The 17,657-nt window shown below is 39.2% G+C and overlaps 2 protein-coding genes across 7 annotated transcripts in view; one reads left to right on the top strand and one right to left on the bottom strand.

The window, feature by feature from the left end:
- Nucleotides 1-12,112, top strand: part of CNN3 (calponin 3) — a 35,765-nt gene extending 23,653 nt beyond the window's left edge. The window contains exons 2-7 of the mRNA XM_090049402.1: nucleotides 6,583-6,704; nucleotides 7,156-7,222; nucleotides 8,252-8,389; nucleotides 9,441-9,557; nucleotides 10,239-10,385; nucleotides 10,985-12,112. Of these exons, the coding sequence (XP_089905528.1) occupies nucleotides 6,583-6,704; nucleotides 7,156-7,222; nucleotides 8,252-8,389; nucleotides 9,441-9,557; nucleotides 10,239-10,385; nucleotides 10,985-11,332 (939 nt within the window). The 3' untranslated portion in view covers nucleotides 11,333-12,112. The remainder of the gene's footprint in view (nucleotides 1-6,582; nucleotides 6,705-7,155; nucleotides 7,223-8,251; nucleotides 8,390-9,440; nucleotides 9,558-10,238; nucleotides 10,386-10,984) is intronic.
- A 3,524-nt stretch (nucleotides 12,113-15,636) lies between these two features.
- Nucleotides 15,637-17,657, bottom strand: part of SLC44A3 (solute carrier family 44 member 3) — an 83,817-nt gene continuing 81,796 nt past the window's right edge. For all 6 annotated transcript variants that reach the window (XM_090047974.1, XM_090047975.1, XM_090047978.1 and 3 more), the window contains exon 15: nucleotides 15,637-17,042. In XM_090047974.1, the coding sequence (XP_089904100.1) occupies nucleotides 16,929-17,042 (114 nt within the window). In that variant the 3' untranslated portion in view covers nucleotides 15,637-16,928. The remainder of the gene's footprint in view (nucleotides 17,043-17,657) is intronic.

Genomic DNA, 17,657 nt, shown 5'->3' with positions numbered 1-17,657 from the left:
CTCCAGGAAATAAAATTTAGAAAGAAGTGAAAATATTTTAGTTGATATTGTTTACAAGTAACATGACATTTTCATACTGAAAAATTGGAGGGGGTTTAGTTGAATTTCCAGTATCCTGAATATAAAGATGGTTTCCTCTGTCATCACTTAGGTAATTTCTCCCTTTTGGTTGCATACATCTCCTACATGGCATTAAGATGACAGACTCTAAAATTACTTAGAGTTCTTACTTTTATTGCAGCGTGGTGGTGGTGGTTTGTCTTGTTTTTTGTTTGTTGTTTTTTGTTGTTGATGCAACATTGAACTTGCAAGGGAGCTCATACAAGTCGGGAGAAGGCCTAAGTCCCACTCCGGAGCACAGCACATGGTAGCTTTAGCCCTTGCTAGATAATGCAGCAGTGTTGGCACTGCTGATTGGCCAGGCAGGGGATGGAGTTTCCATGTACTCCTTCCCCAGGAGGGAACTGAGCTTGAACTGGTGGAAAGGGGTAGATGGACGGGCAAAAGTGCAGAGGAGGGAGCAGGAGGCTGCTTTGGGTCTGACTCTGGTCCTGACCTAGGCTCAGGGCCAGAGTCAGAGTTGCAGCAGCTGCCTGCCTGCCCACCCCTGGGTTTGTACATGAATTTATAAGACATCTTGAACTCAGTAGTGCACACTTTCACAGTTCTTTGGACAGTGATAAAATAAATTAATTTGGCCTTTTTCAGTGAAAATACTTCCAGTTAATAGAGGCAGAAGGCAGGGAAGGATAATACCTTTTCATTTAGAAAAGTGGAAGTTTTTGTAGGTGACAGCAAATGTAGTCAGATGCTATGAAATCAGTTACTTGAAGGTGCCACCATGCCCTGCCTCCTGTGTAACTTCAGGCTAACACGGCTAACTACTTCTTTCAGTTAATAGTGAACAGCCACACTTAAAATTCTTGCTTCCTCAGATAGGGTTGGAGTGTTGTAGCTGTGATGTTCCAGGAAATATGCAAGAATCAAAGGGTTTTTTCCTTTTCTGGGGGGGTGTATCTTTTATTGAACCAACTGTTTTGTGTAATGATTAACTGTGCCTTAGTACATCTAGTATTTGAGGTTGTAACAATTTGAGAGTAGATAACATGAAAAAAGAAAATTACATATACTTCCTTGTAATAAACTCTTAAACTGCCAACTCTTAGATACCTTTGTTGCAACTTGAGATATTAATGCTTAGAAACGTGTCTTCAAAAAGAAGTGAAATTCTGGCTTAAACATATAAATTATGCAAGTGCTGACAAAAGCAGTTAATGTCTACTTTAGAAAATAATATTAGGAAGTCTGTTTTACTTTCCTTTCCATGATGTAGTGCAAGTATGCAGGAATTAAAAGTTTTATGTATACATGTAATATTTTTAAAAGTTGTAATCGGTGAGCTATTTGAGCAATGGTATGATTAAGGACTGTGCTATGATGCAGATAAGTATTCAGGTTATTTTTAATTAATTTTCTAATTGTACAGCATTCATTTAATTATGACCTTGCTTGCTGAAATTAATTTGTAGTGCTCAGTAGGCTTCTTTTGCTCTCTTGCTTTAAGCTTTCCATGTACATTTTACAGAGTCATTTTCTAGAAGGATTTCCAAAATACCAGACTGATAGCAGCTTCATAATTAGTACTGTAGATAAAGCTCATTAACTGTTTCTTTTTCTTTTTCTTTACTGGAACATGCTTTCTTTTGCCACAGATGTAATTGTAAAGACTTTTGAACATATTCAGTTGTAAGTAGGGCACTTTAAAAAGGATCAGATGTTGGCTCTCAAGCTAGTAATAATGGAAAAAAGGAGTCTTAGAATTTTTCAGTGAATTAAAGCTTCCAGTTTTTTCCTCCTAGATAACATCAAAAAGAAAGTTGGAAAAAATCTGGCAGATTGCATATGGAAAACTTGAAAATATTTCCTAATTTATTATTAGAGCTCTTTATCCTGCGTCACTAAGACCAAGAGATCTGTACCTTCAGTATGACAGGGTAGTAGCCTTGATCCTCTGTGCCTTCATAACACATACACTCCCTATTGTTTAACCGCTTGTCACATATTTAGAGCTTATTTTCAGTTAGCTCTTTGCAGTTCCTAGCAGGCTTTTTGGATGCTTTATATATAACAGTCTTGAAAGAAATTGCCACCATTCTTCCCTTGGACTCCTAATACAGTCTAGTTTTTCACCTAGTCTCCATCGAGTGCCATCAGTGAGTCATGTAATCCCAGAGCAGCAATCATGGTAATATTGTATTACCATGTAATCACTGGATCTGACAGTAACTCTGGCACTCAGTGCTGATATGACTCTTCACAATATATGTGATTTCCCCCGCCCCCGCCTTTTTGCATGTCCATAGATAAACATTATGCTTACAGATTAGAAGGCACTTTAAATGTCTTAATAGACGTGAAATGAAAACCATTGGAAAAACTGCAGCTTGGGCCTGCATTTTTCATGTGTGCCTTCCACCCAAAGTCAATAAGTTTTTTGGGAGGTTGGTAGGATTCCGTCTGGCTATTTCTTAGTTATCTATGGGGTTGAAGGAAAGGCATTTCATGCTCAGCTTACTACTTCATTTTAATACATCAGACTTGGAATGTACTTACTACTTGACAAAGAATGTTTTTCTAATAGGTTTTTTAAAAAAGTGGTCTAGAAATAAAAACGGAAAACAAATTGCTTTATGCAAATTATAGCCTTTAATGCCCTTCCTCGCTGACTTGCATAGCGTGTGCACAAGGTTGTTTTTTCTGAGAGGATAAATATGTATCTTCAGTATTTCCCTGCATGATTATTCAACATAGTTTCTACTTATCCTTTAAAAAAGGAAGCATATTGGGCTGGGGAATTTTTAGTGGTATTTAAAGTACAAAAATGAATTGCTGATCACAAGGAATAGTATATACTACTTTGTACTAGGATGTCTTGATCATCACTGAAATGATAAAATGTGTTAGCACTATCCTCCTGGTTTAACACAATTAAGACTTTATGCAAACTCAGGCACATGTTGTTGCCTCAATTAAATTTCTAACCAAGGGTGGGCAAAGCATAGGCTTTTAGCAGATCTTAGATTTGAAGTTGAAAAAAGTGCAAGGTTGCTTGAATGTCACTCTCCCATCCAAGTGAGCTACTGTGTTATCTCTTTTAAAAAATTTTAAGGGAGACAGTGAAGGGGGTCTTGTATAGTGGCCGTGTGTCAGTCATTAACCTGAATATTTTGTTCTATGAAATACTGACCCCAGACTTGGTGCTTATTTGAGTGTGTAATTTAAACCTTGCACTTTCAGACATGGCTTCTCTTCTTTTTCCTTTGTAAAATAAAGCATTTTGTCTGCAGCTGTTTTAAATAATAAAATTATCTTTGACTTTGAAGACCAGACTGATATATTAGAAAGTTGGAGGTAGCTTGTATACAGAGTTGAAGATTTGTTTATTAAGAGACCTAGCCATTGGGCCGGTTAAGGAACTCAGAAAAAGCCTTTGCAGACTAAGCAGTAGAGCTGAAAGCAGAAGATTTGTGGGATATGGGGCCGACCAGAATCCACATACAAGTTATGTAAAAGTAAATTGGTAAAAATTGGAGTGAATTCCAAAGAATTATTTTACAGCCTTTCTTTATAAAATGCTGAGGCTGACCCTACCGCATAGTGACGGTAAACATTAGTAAGCATGAAACGAGAATGACTGTGGCTGTGTTGCTTCTGAATGATAAATGAGACTATACAACATGCCTGCTTGGGTAGGTCTGTAACAATGTCTTAAGTGACAAAAGAAATAAAGCATTTACTCTGCTGTATTTCAGCATTACAATTTAAATTTTCCAACCTATGAAACCTGAATCCTACCTGCCTCAATCATGACTTTTTCTGAAGAATGAATTTTGAAACAGTTGTCTTCGCTGTTGAACTGAAGGGCATGGTGTCTAGCTGTGATTGTGATTGTTGTAACCCTGGCAGAGTTCCTATCAGCTCTGTCACTCAGTCCATTTTTTGTCAAGACTCTTCCAGGATGTAAAACTAGTTTTGCTGCCTTTACAGAGCTATGAACTCTCGCTAACCCTGCAAGTCTCTTAGTCTTATCTATAATATCAAACAAGAATGGTAGAATAGTAACTTTTGCAGTCTTGTGACATTGTTCAGGGAAGAAAAATTATCTGGTCATGTTTCTCTTTCTCTTGGTTTGGAAGACAGGGCTGTCCAATGGGTATGTGTGGCCCCCTGAAGGGTTAACCTGGACTCACCAGACTCCTGTCTGGCTGCTGTCCCCCCCCCACACACACCGTTGCTGTCCAGCTCGTGCCACTGGAGTCTCTGGGCTCCCTCTTCCTCCCCCAGGCTCCCACTGCTTCTGAGGGCAGGATGCCAGTCAAGGGCCCTGCCCACCGAGGGATTTTGGCACAGGAGGTGGGGCTCAGCAACATTGTATAGTGTGCAGCCCGCCTGGAACTGTGGAAGGACCTGCAGCCCCAAGCCACTCAGAAGTTGGACAGTCCTGTTCTAAGACCAGGTGGAACACGAGAACTTCTCGGCTCTTCTGCAGTACTGTTCGCTTGTACTTTTAGCTGATTTATATTCTGCCTTCCCCAAGAAGGCTCAGGGTGCCGTTTTACAAGAGAAGCAGAACACTTTTATAAAACAGGAGAATGACATAACATTTTAAATAGGAACTATACTTCTTATATTGTGCTGAAATCTGAGGATGGGTAACATCTAACAAATTATTCTGAGGCCAGCTAAGAGAATGAGGGCTTATGGTCCTGACCTGGACCAGGACTCCTGATAACTGCTGCCATATAAATAACCCCGTGAGATGAGTAGAACACTTGGAAAATCCCTGAAGCAAACCCAGGGATATAGAAATTTTCCACTCCCCTTTTAGAAGGTAAAATAGGAATCAAAATATGTTATTAGTTTAGTTTGTTGGGGAGGTTTTTCTTTTCGTAGTCTGCCAGCATTTGTGGATTGCTGAAGTTAAAAAAGCAAATGTAGTTGTTCATTTCTAACCTTGATACTCAGATTTAGTCTGATCAGCATCACGCTAAAAATACAGCCCTTTCTGTGCTGTTCTGAGAGTAAACTGCAAGTCCAGAATTTTCAGTCCTATTTAAATATATAGCATATTACAAGCCTGTTAAGAAGCAGAATGCAGTTCTAGTTCATCTGGGCAGATTTCCATGGTCAGAAGGATTAGGTTTATAATCTGCACTTTGGTAAACCCAACAGTCAAGTATCTCATTTAAATTTGTTCATGGAAGTTGTCACAAAAAAGCCTAACCACATTTAGGTAAGGTGCTAAAATGGCATAAACCAGAGAAGGGCAATTATTTGGGCTGGAGGGCCACTTAATCAGCTTCTCAAGGGCTGCATTTCTCAGTCTCACCCCAATCCCCGTGCTGCCTAGAACTGTAGCATGCCCTGGTCCCCACCCCGACCTGGAACCCGCCGGTTGTGCCCACAACTTATGCCAACACCCACCCAGTGTGCCAGAAGCAGCCCCAGGCAGGTGCCAGCATCAGCTGTGGACACGGCCAGCAGATTCCAGTTGGGGCTGGGGGTGTCTACCCAGGTCTACAGCTGACACCGCTGAATCAGTGCCAAGTGAAAGCGATCCTGCCTGCCTGGTGTGGTGGAAACATCCCTGCCTCCCCAGCATCACACAGCAGCCAGAGCCCTCAGCTGACTGCAGGCTGGATAAAATTAGTTAATGGGCTGAATCTGGATCGTGGGCTGTATTTTATCCATCCTTGGTATAAACGACTAGGAAAAAGGTGCCTTCCGTGGGCCAAAGATATTTCTCCATGAGGGAAGTTTTGCTGTTATAGCTTACTCGCAGTGTTAGTCTGAAGTCAGGCAGAAGACAAAGGCAGAGCTGTACTTAAGGGTGTAAACATGTCCCATTTCTCCTGAGAGAAAGTCTTTTGTTCTGGGATCCTATAGAGTACAAATCTGTTGTCCCCCTTGGCTAAAAACAGATATTGGAGTTCTCCCGAGAGAGCCGTATACCGTGGGATCCTACACTCTGCAAGCCCATAAGTGTTCCTATACAACCCTACAACAGCAAACTTTCCTGTAGTAGGGAGAGGCAGAAGAAAGCCATACAAGGGTTCATTGTAAATCCTAAAACAACAACAAAGGACTGTTTCCACCCAGTGCTGACCTTTTTTTAAAAAAGAAAATTCTTTATGATGTGTCTAATCTGTTATCTAAGCAAGATCCAAAACTTTCTTGCAAGGGGAATGCCTTTTCTTCATATTTAATCCTGTTTTCCTTGCTGCAATTTTAGAGCTTCTGTTGTGTGTTGCCAAAGATGCTTTTTTGACTTGTATATATGAAAAGGAATATTCTTTAGTTAGGTGCTAACCCTATTTTATATATTTTCAAGGTATTTCTAACATTAAACGGTGTTTACCTGAATCTGCTACACTTTTTTTTTTAACTTTATTTACAAATATCAGAAAACAGACATGCCCAAGAAGTTACAGAATATCCTGGCCTGCAGACTAGCATTATAGAGCTGAATTAAAATGTTTCAGGACAAAGGACATTGATGTGTCTAACTGATTTATATTGCAGATTGCACTGAAGTATGATCCACAAGTAGAAGATGATCTACGCAACTGGATAGAAGAGGTTACAGGGCTGAGCATCGGAGCCAACTTTCAGTTGGGATTAAAGGATGGTATCATTCTGTGCGAGTAAGAAACATTCTTTTCTTGAATCATTATGCCCTTTCCTGTGTCTAGAGAGCACAAGATGGGGATTCCCCTTTGAACAGGTCAGTGCAGTCCTTTGGCTGAAAACAGTTGCTACTAAGGGGAAGACAGTTTCCATATCAGAGTCCTCTTCCCTGAAGTAACAAACAGAATTGAAAATTGGATCTCTGGTATTTCATCAAAAGAATTATGAAAATCATCATTAGTACTCACTATTTAAATTCCGTTCCTGATCTATGCATTAGACTTGCCAAATCACTTGGCTTTGAAAATCAGCATTTTAACATTAATGAGAAATAATTTCTACTCTTCTGCCTCAAGTCAGCACAAGTATAGCATGAACAGTAAAGATTTTTATGTAACATCTACACAAGTGGTCTTAAAGTGCGTTTCATTGTTTAAGCATTTTGTTTTTGTTTTTTTTTTCCTCCAGACTTATAAATAAATTGCAGCCAGGATCAGTGAAGAAAATCAATCAATCTAAACTAAATTGGCATCAGGTAAAAACAAAAGAAAAAAAAAAAGCACCGCTTCCTTTTATTACTTCTAAATAACAAAGACGGAGATCTTCCTCCTTATATTTTGCCAGTGTATGATTAACTGTATGTGAACATTTTAAGAAAATGAATAAATAAACGATGTCTAATGTAGTGGGATTGCCTTCCAAGTAGTATGTCAGTATAAATGTTTGAAAAAACATGAAGTACTAGCAAATTTTCAGTGGAAAAATGGAACCGTATGCCAAGATGTCTTTTCTTAAAAGCAAGGGGTGTTTCAACTTGTGTATTATTTAAACCCTAATTGGAATTTTCCATTCAGCCAGAGCTGTTGGGAGTCGTATGAAATACACTGCCCTGCAAGCAGTAATGTTCAGGGTGGCTGCATGAGGTGGCTTCTTGCAAAACAGGAATAAATGTCTCCTTTTTTTTCAATTAAGCTTGGGTTTTTGAGAGCGGTCTTGAAACGAAGTAATCGTATTTAAAAGGTTTTGTTACAAATGACTGAATATGTATCTTCAAGATATGCAAGTTGAAATCAGAATTAGACTATACATTTCTTTATAAGGAGTAGTCCGTCTCATGCCATAGGTTTATATTATGCTTCCAGTCTCTTGTAAAAGCTGTACTGCAGTTAGTGTGGGCAAAGTTGGCTGCCTTATCTGTTGCTGGTTCTAGATGAGTACTGCAAGCCAGTTAGCAGTCCACTTTACCACAAACAAACTTTATAAAAAAAAAATAGAACCATTTAAAAATATATCAAAGGCATTTGAAATGGACTTTACACTGATGAAGACTGCTCCCAGTCTGGATGAATTCTTAGTATATAAAATGAAAAAAATCAAAATGCAGAACCAAGTAGAAACAACCTGATTATTACTAGTCATTTCAACTACCCTGCCTGTATTTACTTTATTTAATCTCTGACAAAATCCTAACCTTGAAAAAAGGGCCTACCATACATTTTGCAGTTTTAAATATTTTCGAGAATGAAATGTTCAGTGTGCAGCTCACCGTTTTGTTTCTGTTTAGCTGGAGAACATTGGGAATTTTATAAAGGCCATCCAGGTTTATGGTATGAAGCCACATGATATTTTTGAAGCAAATGATCTTTTTGAAAATGGGAACATGACTCAAGTACAGACAACACTGGTTGCACTAGCAGGTCTGGTAAGTTCTTTTATTTACATATTATAAAATGTATCTCACACAGCTCGGGTGCATGCACCTTTCCAGGGTGTTCTCTTTATCATGGAAGCATAGAAAACTTAACATAGATCAGGAAGAAAGGAGTGATAGAGCTAGCTTCTCCTGGAGGTACTGAAGAAGTCCTACTTTGGGGATCTTGGGGTATCCTCTGTGTGAGGTGAGGATGGTGAGTAGGAAGGGGTATAGCTATGAATTTGCAGTTTTTAACAGACCAGAGCTCTGCTCGGCCCTTGGATACACACGAGCACCAGGAAAAGTTAATGTAGTAGCATTAATTCATGCTGAATCTCCACCACAGCAGCCACTCAGAGCTGATTAGAAACTTCTGCGACAGTTTTGTTGAAAAATTTTGGTTACTTAGAGCCCAAAATAGTTCATGCAACCCATCTTGAGGAACTTCCAACAAATCCTAGGTAAGATTCTGAAGAAAACTTCTGGAATCCTGATGGATCGGCCCCCAGAAAAGCTGGATGCAGTGGGGTTTCTGATAGTGGGACACTCTTGATCAGTCTGTTTTGTCCTGGGGAAAGTACAAGGTTACAAAACCCTGTATTTCCTTTTAGCTATTTCCTTTTGCATCCAGTGGTGGCTTATATCTAAAGTTTTTGCCCTGTGACAGGGCATGGCAGCCAAGCCCACTGTTGCTGAAGATGAAGTCTGAAAACTGAGGTTCACTGCTTCATTGCCTTTAGATTTACTCTTCCTGTGGGTGTGTAGATTTCTTGGGGTGCCTGGATGCACAAGCTCCCAATTTTTCCTATTCCTTTCTGAATTTTGGAAGGACTAGAATTGCTGTGTCGTAGGAGGAGTGTAGATTCCTGGCTCAATCAAGGTGACACACACATGAAATTACTGCTTTCCTTTCAGGAGCTAGGGCAGCACAGTACTGTTTTGCATTATATAGACACATGCTTGTAGTTGCTTTCAGCTTTGCACAGGGGTGCAACTCCATTGAGGAATTACCCTAATAACATATAACTTGAAAGCTGAATGTCTCTCTCTGTTTATCTAGGCAAAAACCAAAGGATTCCACACTACAATTGATATTGGTGTCAAATATGCAGAAAAGCAAGCAAGGAGCTTTGATGCAGGAAAACTAAAGGCTGGTCAAAGTGTAATTGGCCTACAGGTAAATATCAGAAGATGCTTTCTCTTAGTTTGGTTTACCACAAACTTTAATATAATAGATCAGTTTCCTGAAGTGTCATTCATGAAAAATGCAAACTCAGCTAGAGCAAATTCTCATTCTGTTTTCAAACCACGAGGCTTTTTGTTTTTGTAAATGGTTGGTAAGATTTCTTACATTAAATGACAGCTAAAAGGATTTTCTCTTCTAATGAAATCCATAATATAGTAAAGGTGGTGAAGGAAACCTCGGCTTCCTAATTACTACTCTTTTGTCCAAGCAAATATTTTAGAAGTAAATTAGAAATTCCTGTTGGAGACAGTGCTGCTTTAATAGCAGAAGTTTTCTTCCCTTTTTTTTCTTACACCAGAAGTCCAGAACCTGTTAGCTAACCTGTTGCAACAAACTTTTAGTAACATGATAGAAAAGCCTTTCACATTAAATAAACAGTTCAAGAATGCCTTGGTGCACATGTGAAACTAGTAAACTAGCTCTAATCAGTACAATGTTAGATACATGTTCCATGCCATCACTGAAATGGGTCATTTAGATCAGTTATATTGATTCAGAGAAGCTCAGTGCACATGTCTAATGTCAGTGACTTTGATTATTTGTCGTTGTCTGCCTGGAGTAGTTCTCACTGCACAGACTGCATGTCTTCCCTCTTTTTTTTTAAAAACAAAGATGGGAACCAATAAATGTGCCAGCCAGGCAGGTATGACTGCTTATGGGACTCGAAGACATCTCTATGATCCAAAAATGCAAACTGATAAACCATTTGACCAGACAACAATTAGCCTACAGATGGGAACTAACAAAGGGGCCAGTCAGGTAAGCAACGCTGCGTGTCATGTAATATATCATGAAATCAGTTCTTGTGAAACTGCCTAATTTTGGCGAGCAGGCCAGTGGCATACTGAAGGAGTGGCTTCAATGGGGAGTCCTCAGGTGAGAGCATGGGAAGGCAGATTTCATTAATGGTATCTTGAAGTAACTGGAAAGAGCCAAATTCCTTGTTGGCAGCTGACCTGCTGGCCCTTAAGTTCTTTTCAGCAAGGAGCAAGGCAGGAGCTGTGAAAGGTACTCTGTCCTTGCTTAAGTTGTGATGAGCTAGAAAATGTCACTTCACATACTGAAAACCAACCTGAAACGAAAGATTGCTGCCAGGGTTGTACTATAATTGGATGTCAGATGCACTCTTTTCAGAAAGTGTGTCCCCTTCCCTCCAGCCAGGTGTTTTCCTGTCCCATGGGGTGAGTTATGGAGTTAATTCTCTCTCACTGGGTTTCTACAACAGTGTAAAGACATTTTCTATTAGTTCAGCATCCACAATTTACTGAAATTAGGTTACAACACTTAATTGATTTGGGGTAGATTTATCCTAATGCTACTTTGTTAAAGCTATCTTAAAATTCACGTTTTTGTGTTAGGCTGGAATGCTGGCACCAGGGACCAGAAGAGACATTTATGATCAAAAGCATATATTACAACCTGTGGACAACTCTACTATTTCACTACAAATGGGCACCAACAAAGTGGCTTCCCAGAAGGGGATGAGTGTGTATGGGCTTGGACGACAAGTGTATGACCCCAAATATTGCGCTGCACCAACAGAACCAGTAATTCATAACGGAAGCCAAGGAACAGGAACTAATGGGTCAGAAATCAGCGATAGTGATTATCAGGCAGAATACCCCGATGACTATCACGGAGAGTACCAAGATGACTATCAAAGAGATTACCATGGTCAGTACAGTGACCAAGGCATTGATTACTAGATTTGTATCAAAAGCTCAATATTAGTCCATTATTTTATTCAGTTAAAAACGAAACTAGCCTTGTGGAATTGTTACCCATCTTCCCTACACTATACTTAATGTACCTAAAGAAATATTGCCTTACATACATTCCTTTTTCTGCCCTTTCCCTCTCTAGTTGCCTTTAGTGCTGTAACAGTTGTAGTCTACAGCATAACCAATAACTGCATATGAAGTAAAAAGGAATACTGTGAAAGGGGGAGTGCTTTTGTACAGCCAGTCTCTTAATTAGGAGCTATGCATTTTCAGTCTTCTTACTGAATAAGCATGTTACATACCACATCAAAGCCTTGTTGTTTTTTGTTTTGTTTTTTTACTTATGCAGACACCTGGTAAGCAGTAAATGAAAGACAAAGGACTTTCATGCTTAAAGTTAATATGGTTTCTGCCAACTACATCTAAGATGCAGCATTAGTGATCTAAAATCATTACTTTGTTTCTACAGTATTGTTTGGTAATGTTTAAAGTCATACATTAGATGCAGTAAATGTGCATTTGTGACTAAGTGTATTCATTCCATTATCTAAACTGACCAAACTCCTAGAAATAGTTGTCTTACTAAAAAGGGAGCTTGTACAGAGTCTTGAGCCAACAAAGAACCCATGTTTTGGTGCATTTACTTTTTATTGTGCCATAATGTATCCATGTAGAAATGCTTTTTTCTTTCTTGAACTGTATTTATTGCCACACTTCTCAACTGATTCCATTGTATTTTTATAAATAAATTTTTTCTTGAAGGTACCTGGAGATTTTGTTTAGTTTATTACACAAACAAATGAGCTGCCCTGGAAGTTACCCTGACAGTCAAGAACATTTTAATCTAGAACAGCTCAAGTGTAGTAGTTTTGGGTATCTCTGCTTGAGAGATTCCTTTCAATACAAGATCCCTGGATCACTCCGCACATCTCACCCAGAGTACAGTGGTCACAGCAGTTTCCTCTGCTCATCACTGACTGCTTATATGCTTGGTTAGGGACCTGTATATTATGACAAGGACAAGGGGGCAAGCAGTCTAACTACAGGTTCTGCACATGCTTATCTTGCTTCCCTACTTCACCCCCTAAACAGCTTCTGGCAGAAGCAAACCCAATAGTTCTTATTTTAGATGGGCCCTTTGATGTCCTTTACATAAGTAAAACATTTTTATATTAATACTCAAACATTCTGGACTTGTAGAGAGACATAAAATCGTCTGTAGTTCATTCAATTAGTTCCTGATACTTATTTTTGATGAGAGATGGCATGTTGTCTCAAGTTTAGCTGGAAGGTAGGATAGGAGATGTACCTTAGAGATACCTTATCTATTTATATTTTAACTCACCATCCCAAGTAGCTCTGTGTCAACAGAACTGCTAGCAGATGAACTAGCTAAGATGGGAAGAAATTTCCCATCACAACTACCCACTACAAACTCAATTTACTTTATTTTTCTGAAAATAGTGTCAAGCTTGTTAATTCAAATATACATGGAGGTGACTTCTGAAAACCTGCATGTTAAATGAAATGTTTAGAAGCAGTGCTATGACTGACATTGATTGCTTTGATTAATTTTTAGCACTTTCCTTAAAAAAAGCCCAATCTTCAACTTGCTGCTCTCATTTAAGTCAAAGTGTAACCCCCATTAGCCTTCAATGATGTAGGTTCAGTCTTTAAATCCAATTCCTTATATATCCATTACCTTGGAAAATAATGACAGGCAATTGCTTTCCTCAGTGCATTTCATTTTGCATTTTTGGTTGTGAAAGTAGCTTATGGCATCATGATTTTGAAGTTAGTAATTAATCAATTATGAAATGGAAGTGTATATAGCAGAATTACCTCCTTCCCTTGACCTTTTCTGAAAAGCCTAGCTTACTAGGTTAAGACTTAAACTTGCCCAAATTCACACAACTCTTATCCAGCAGTGTAGGTGTTGAATGGAAACAAAGGAGAGGGTGGATCAGTGAAATTACTACTAACTTCCAGACTAACCAAAAAAAGAGCCTGGCTTTCTTCTTCCCAAATCAATTATGTTTATTAATAAATGCCCCCTTTGTTCTATCACTTCTTATAAGTGTTTATCTTATTTCTGCTGTTACTTCAGAAGTAGCTTTACTGGAGATTTCTCTGGAAGGAAAGCCTTACCCCACCACAGCAGCATGTGATTGGGTTTGGTCCTTCACCTTAAGGAGGCAGAGCTGGGAAAGACAGTGCATGAACACCTGGAAGAAAACCTGGATTTTACTTTTGTGTCTTGGGCTCTTAAAAAAAAAGGGGGGGAGGAAGAATTTCAGTTTGTGTGTTTCATTTATCTGAGAGCCAAAATTGAATGTTGAAAAGTAACTATAGCAATCGAACAAGACCAAGAGACTGAAAGCCTTAACCTGAAAGCAAGAACATTGTTCAAATGTTTTCTATTTCTCAGAATGTGTATTTAACAGGCAATTTGGGAAACTGCTTTCTTATAAAAGGCAAATTCATAAGCGCATTAAAATGTGCAACTAAATTGCAACCATCACTAACAGATAAAGCCGTGCAAAAAGGACAACACTTGCTGTACAGACACAAGGCAGGGATGGTGATAACCTTAGAGACTCCCCTGCCACCTACCTGACTTCAAACTAACACAGCTAACTTACCTCTCTTTACTATACAGAATAAAGCAATCAAGAAACAAGGTATGAAAAGATAATACACTAGAGCAATGTCTAGGAATTCAGTGCTAATGTTGTTTGGGAACTAAACACTGTAAAGCTTAACTTCCACAATGTAACAGACTTGTTAGAAAAATGTATTTATTTTAGTGTACACAAGACTTCTATAGATAAAAGGATCTATTTAAGGGTCTACATACAGTTATAAAGGTGATTTGGATTTAAAAGGAGATGGAAAATTATCCTATAGCATCATCTACCATTCCCTCCCTTTGTCTGGCAGGTGGGACAAAAGATGATGCCTCTTCCCTGTTTGCTCATCATCATCATTCCTCCATAGCATTACCATTTTCTCTCAGCAGCTCCTGAACTCTTTAAGGTGTCTCATGATACAACAGCATGCACAGAAGACAGTAAAACTACACCAGGATGAGGAATCAGCTCTTAACAACTGCTAAGAGATTAAAAAGTCTTAGTCTGCTATGTAGAGCAAGGACATCAGCTACTTTTGTCTCTTAACTGAGCTTCCCTGCTTTGTCAGCTTTCACTTCTGAATTTAGTCCCTCCAAAATCCTTGCTTTATTCTTTGGGAAAAGACAAAAATTTTCACTTACCTGAAAAAAAATGATCCTAGATTGAAACCACCTGTATCACCTTTGAATTTTTTTAAAAGACATGCTCAGATTTCCCACTCAGCCCAGCCTGAAGGTTCAAGCAGCTCTGGGGGATGGGTAAAGAAAAAAGGATTTTGTTCTGCTGAATAAAATTATAGCATCATGGCTAAATCTAGATGAATTAAGTAAGTTCATTCTAACACTATGAGCATTTGAAGTCCTTTCCAGTTGCATCCCAAGACAGTCTCCCTATCTGTGGGATCACAGAACAGTGAGACCATGAAAAATTAACATATAGCTTCCAATTTTACAACTCCATGACACAACTCCTCTCCCCCCCCCCACTTTTGGGAGCTTTATTTATAACTTTGCTGAACTATTTCCACTAGCTCCTTTTCCTTTATTCTAAACAGCTCCACAGATTTCTATTCTTTGCCATTTCTTCAACCTTTCCTTATGGGTTCAGCTGTCAGATACTAAGGAAAATGCTCCCACATCTACTTCAACCTGGCATCCCAACCCCTTCCCATTATGTCTCTTCTCTTCAAGATTTCCTCCTACAGCTTCATCTGAACATAACCAAGTCTGAGCTCATCTTTCCTCCTTTCTTTGTCACGTTCAAAGTGGCTATTTATTTTTCACTTTTAAGTACGAGGATTCAGAGAAGAACTAAAGGCTGTTCACAATCTTAACTGTTCAAAACATTTACCTACAAGAGTATACAATACCTCATAGCCATTCTCCTAGCTGAATAGACTGCAGTTTCCTTCCACTAAGACCAGTACTGCTTCTCAATTGCCTGCAGCCATTGTGGAGCACTACTGAACAACTCAGGTGGAAATGATCTCAAGGCATTTTCTCAATAATGTTTTGCATCTGTGGATCCAAGGACTATTGGCCATGTTTTCTACACAGATGCATGCAGAATTACTACTGAGGTACCTGAACTGACATATTTGAAGAGCTTGATACCAGAAGGATAGCTCTTCAACCTTGTTTTCAGACAACACCACCGATCTGACAGAAGAACTTTATTACTGTAATTTTCATGAAACAGCTTAACTTCTTTTACATTTTAATAATGACAGATATGATGAAAAATCCACTACTGTATGAAGAGACTGTGTTTAATTCTTCAGTGCAAGAGGTACAAATACTATTAACAGATCTAAGTTACTTTGTCCCAAAGTATCTGTGTCCTTCACTTTGTTTTGTCTGAGTTTTGCTGCTGCAGTTTAGCCTGTATGCTTTCAGGTCCATTTCAAGTTCAAGCCTACACCCAGAGAGAAGAGTGTCAAATATGTAGCACTGATCTTGTTATCTGTATCCAAATGTTCTTAAAAGTAATCTGCAAAAGAATAAGCAGCATTCATGCATCTGAAAATCCAGGACTGCCCTTGATGAAATGTAAGGGTAAAAAGAAACTGGTTTTACAGTCCACTTCTATGCTTTTCTGATTTTTTAGCTAAATATAATGAAATACTGAAATAAAAGAGGAAGGAAATATGAACATAATAAAACTTAAAATTGTGCATTCCAGTCCAATGACTTAGGCTATTATTTCCCTATAACATAATGCTTAGAATAAAGTGTAAGTGACAGTGCCAGAGACTGTGATGTTTAGAATAAATAAAGAAAATAGTCACCAAAAGATAGATTTTATTTTTGTCCCTAGTGCACTTTAGCAGGATAAAAAGCAACTGCTACTGCAGAACCTTTATGAGCCAGCTCTTGCTCCTGGCCTCGGGGGGCGGTGACAATCACAGTTCTAAATGGTGGGGCTGTCCTCAGCTGGAATACATTGGCATAGCTCCATTGAGGTCAACCAGTAAGCTTTATTCTTATAGTCTTCACGGCTGAAATAGCCCTTTGGGGCACTTCTCCTTTCTTGAATCTCATCAGTTTTAAACAACAGCAGAAGGTCATTTCAGAACCAGTGGCCAAACCTTTCCCTTCATCAGAACACTGCTTGGTGCAGGGAAGCTGGGAATCTACTCCAGCTCCAGGGAAGCCTTTTCTCCATCCCTTTTCTCCCTGATATGCTCCTTACATTGGGTCAGGGGAAAAATGGCTAGCACAAAAGTCAGTTCTGTCCATTTTACAGCAGCAAAAATTCACTGCTGGCCACATACAGCCAGAATCCAGCCCCGTTAGGAACTAGCTCAGATGTTCTTGTGTCAGCACTGATGATGATGGAGGAGGATAGAGAAACAAACCAGGATCAGGAAATAAATATTTACAGTCTATGCCCAGTCTTTTTTAGCGCACAATGGGAGACGACCGTTATCTGACGTCCATGTTGCACAGCCTTTATTGCTGTCTCACCATAGGCTGGAGTTCTGTCCCATCATCACTATTCTGGAGGGTTTTCCTGTTTCTGTGCTTTTTCTCCTCATTTAGCTTGTTGCTCTGCTTCACAAAGCTCTACAAAGCGGAAATAAGAATAAGGTCATCCAGAACTTTAAATCTTTGATCAACCAGCTAGTTCCCAGGGTGAGGATGCTGGCTGATACCAAGCATGTACTCTGCAAGACCAGGAAGGAAATTACTGACACTGAGGGGCAGGAATCATTCTACTATGTTCCTTACTAGAAATCTTCCCTTCATGCTAGCTTCTAGGACATGGCTAGCTGCACAAGAAGCAAAGACCACAGCAAAAAACAAGCTACTATGAAGAGTGAGAGAAGCATCTTAAGACAGCTGCACAGTACAGGCTGTAAACCATCTCCAGGAAAAATTCAGGTGAGACATATTATGGCATTTGGCAATTAGCATGAGATTGCTGGAAGGGTCTCTTATTCTAAGGTGACTGGAGAGCAAGGCTCCAGAGTTTTCAGTGCAGGAAGGTACCATTATTCAGGACAGCACTGCAGCATGCGCTGATTTTTAAATATGTGTTTAAGTGTTAACTTAAACCCTGCATATTGCTCAAATGATGAAACCCATTCAGGCAGCCTTTTTTTACATTTAATTCTATAAACATTACATGGGACAACAAAGGGTTTTTTAAATCTGAAATTATAGCACTGTCCTTCAAGA

The sequence above is a fragment of the Crocodylus siamensis genome, chromosome 5 (genome assembly GCF_052110815.1).
Source record: "Crocodylus siamensis isolate JL-2025a chromosome 5, ASM5211081v1, whole genome shotgun sequence".
NCBI lineage: Eukaryota > Metazoa > Chordata > Crocodylia > Crocodylidae > Crocodylus > Crocodylus siamensis.
This window is presented reverse-complemented; position numbering and strand designations above follow the sequence as displayed.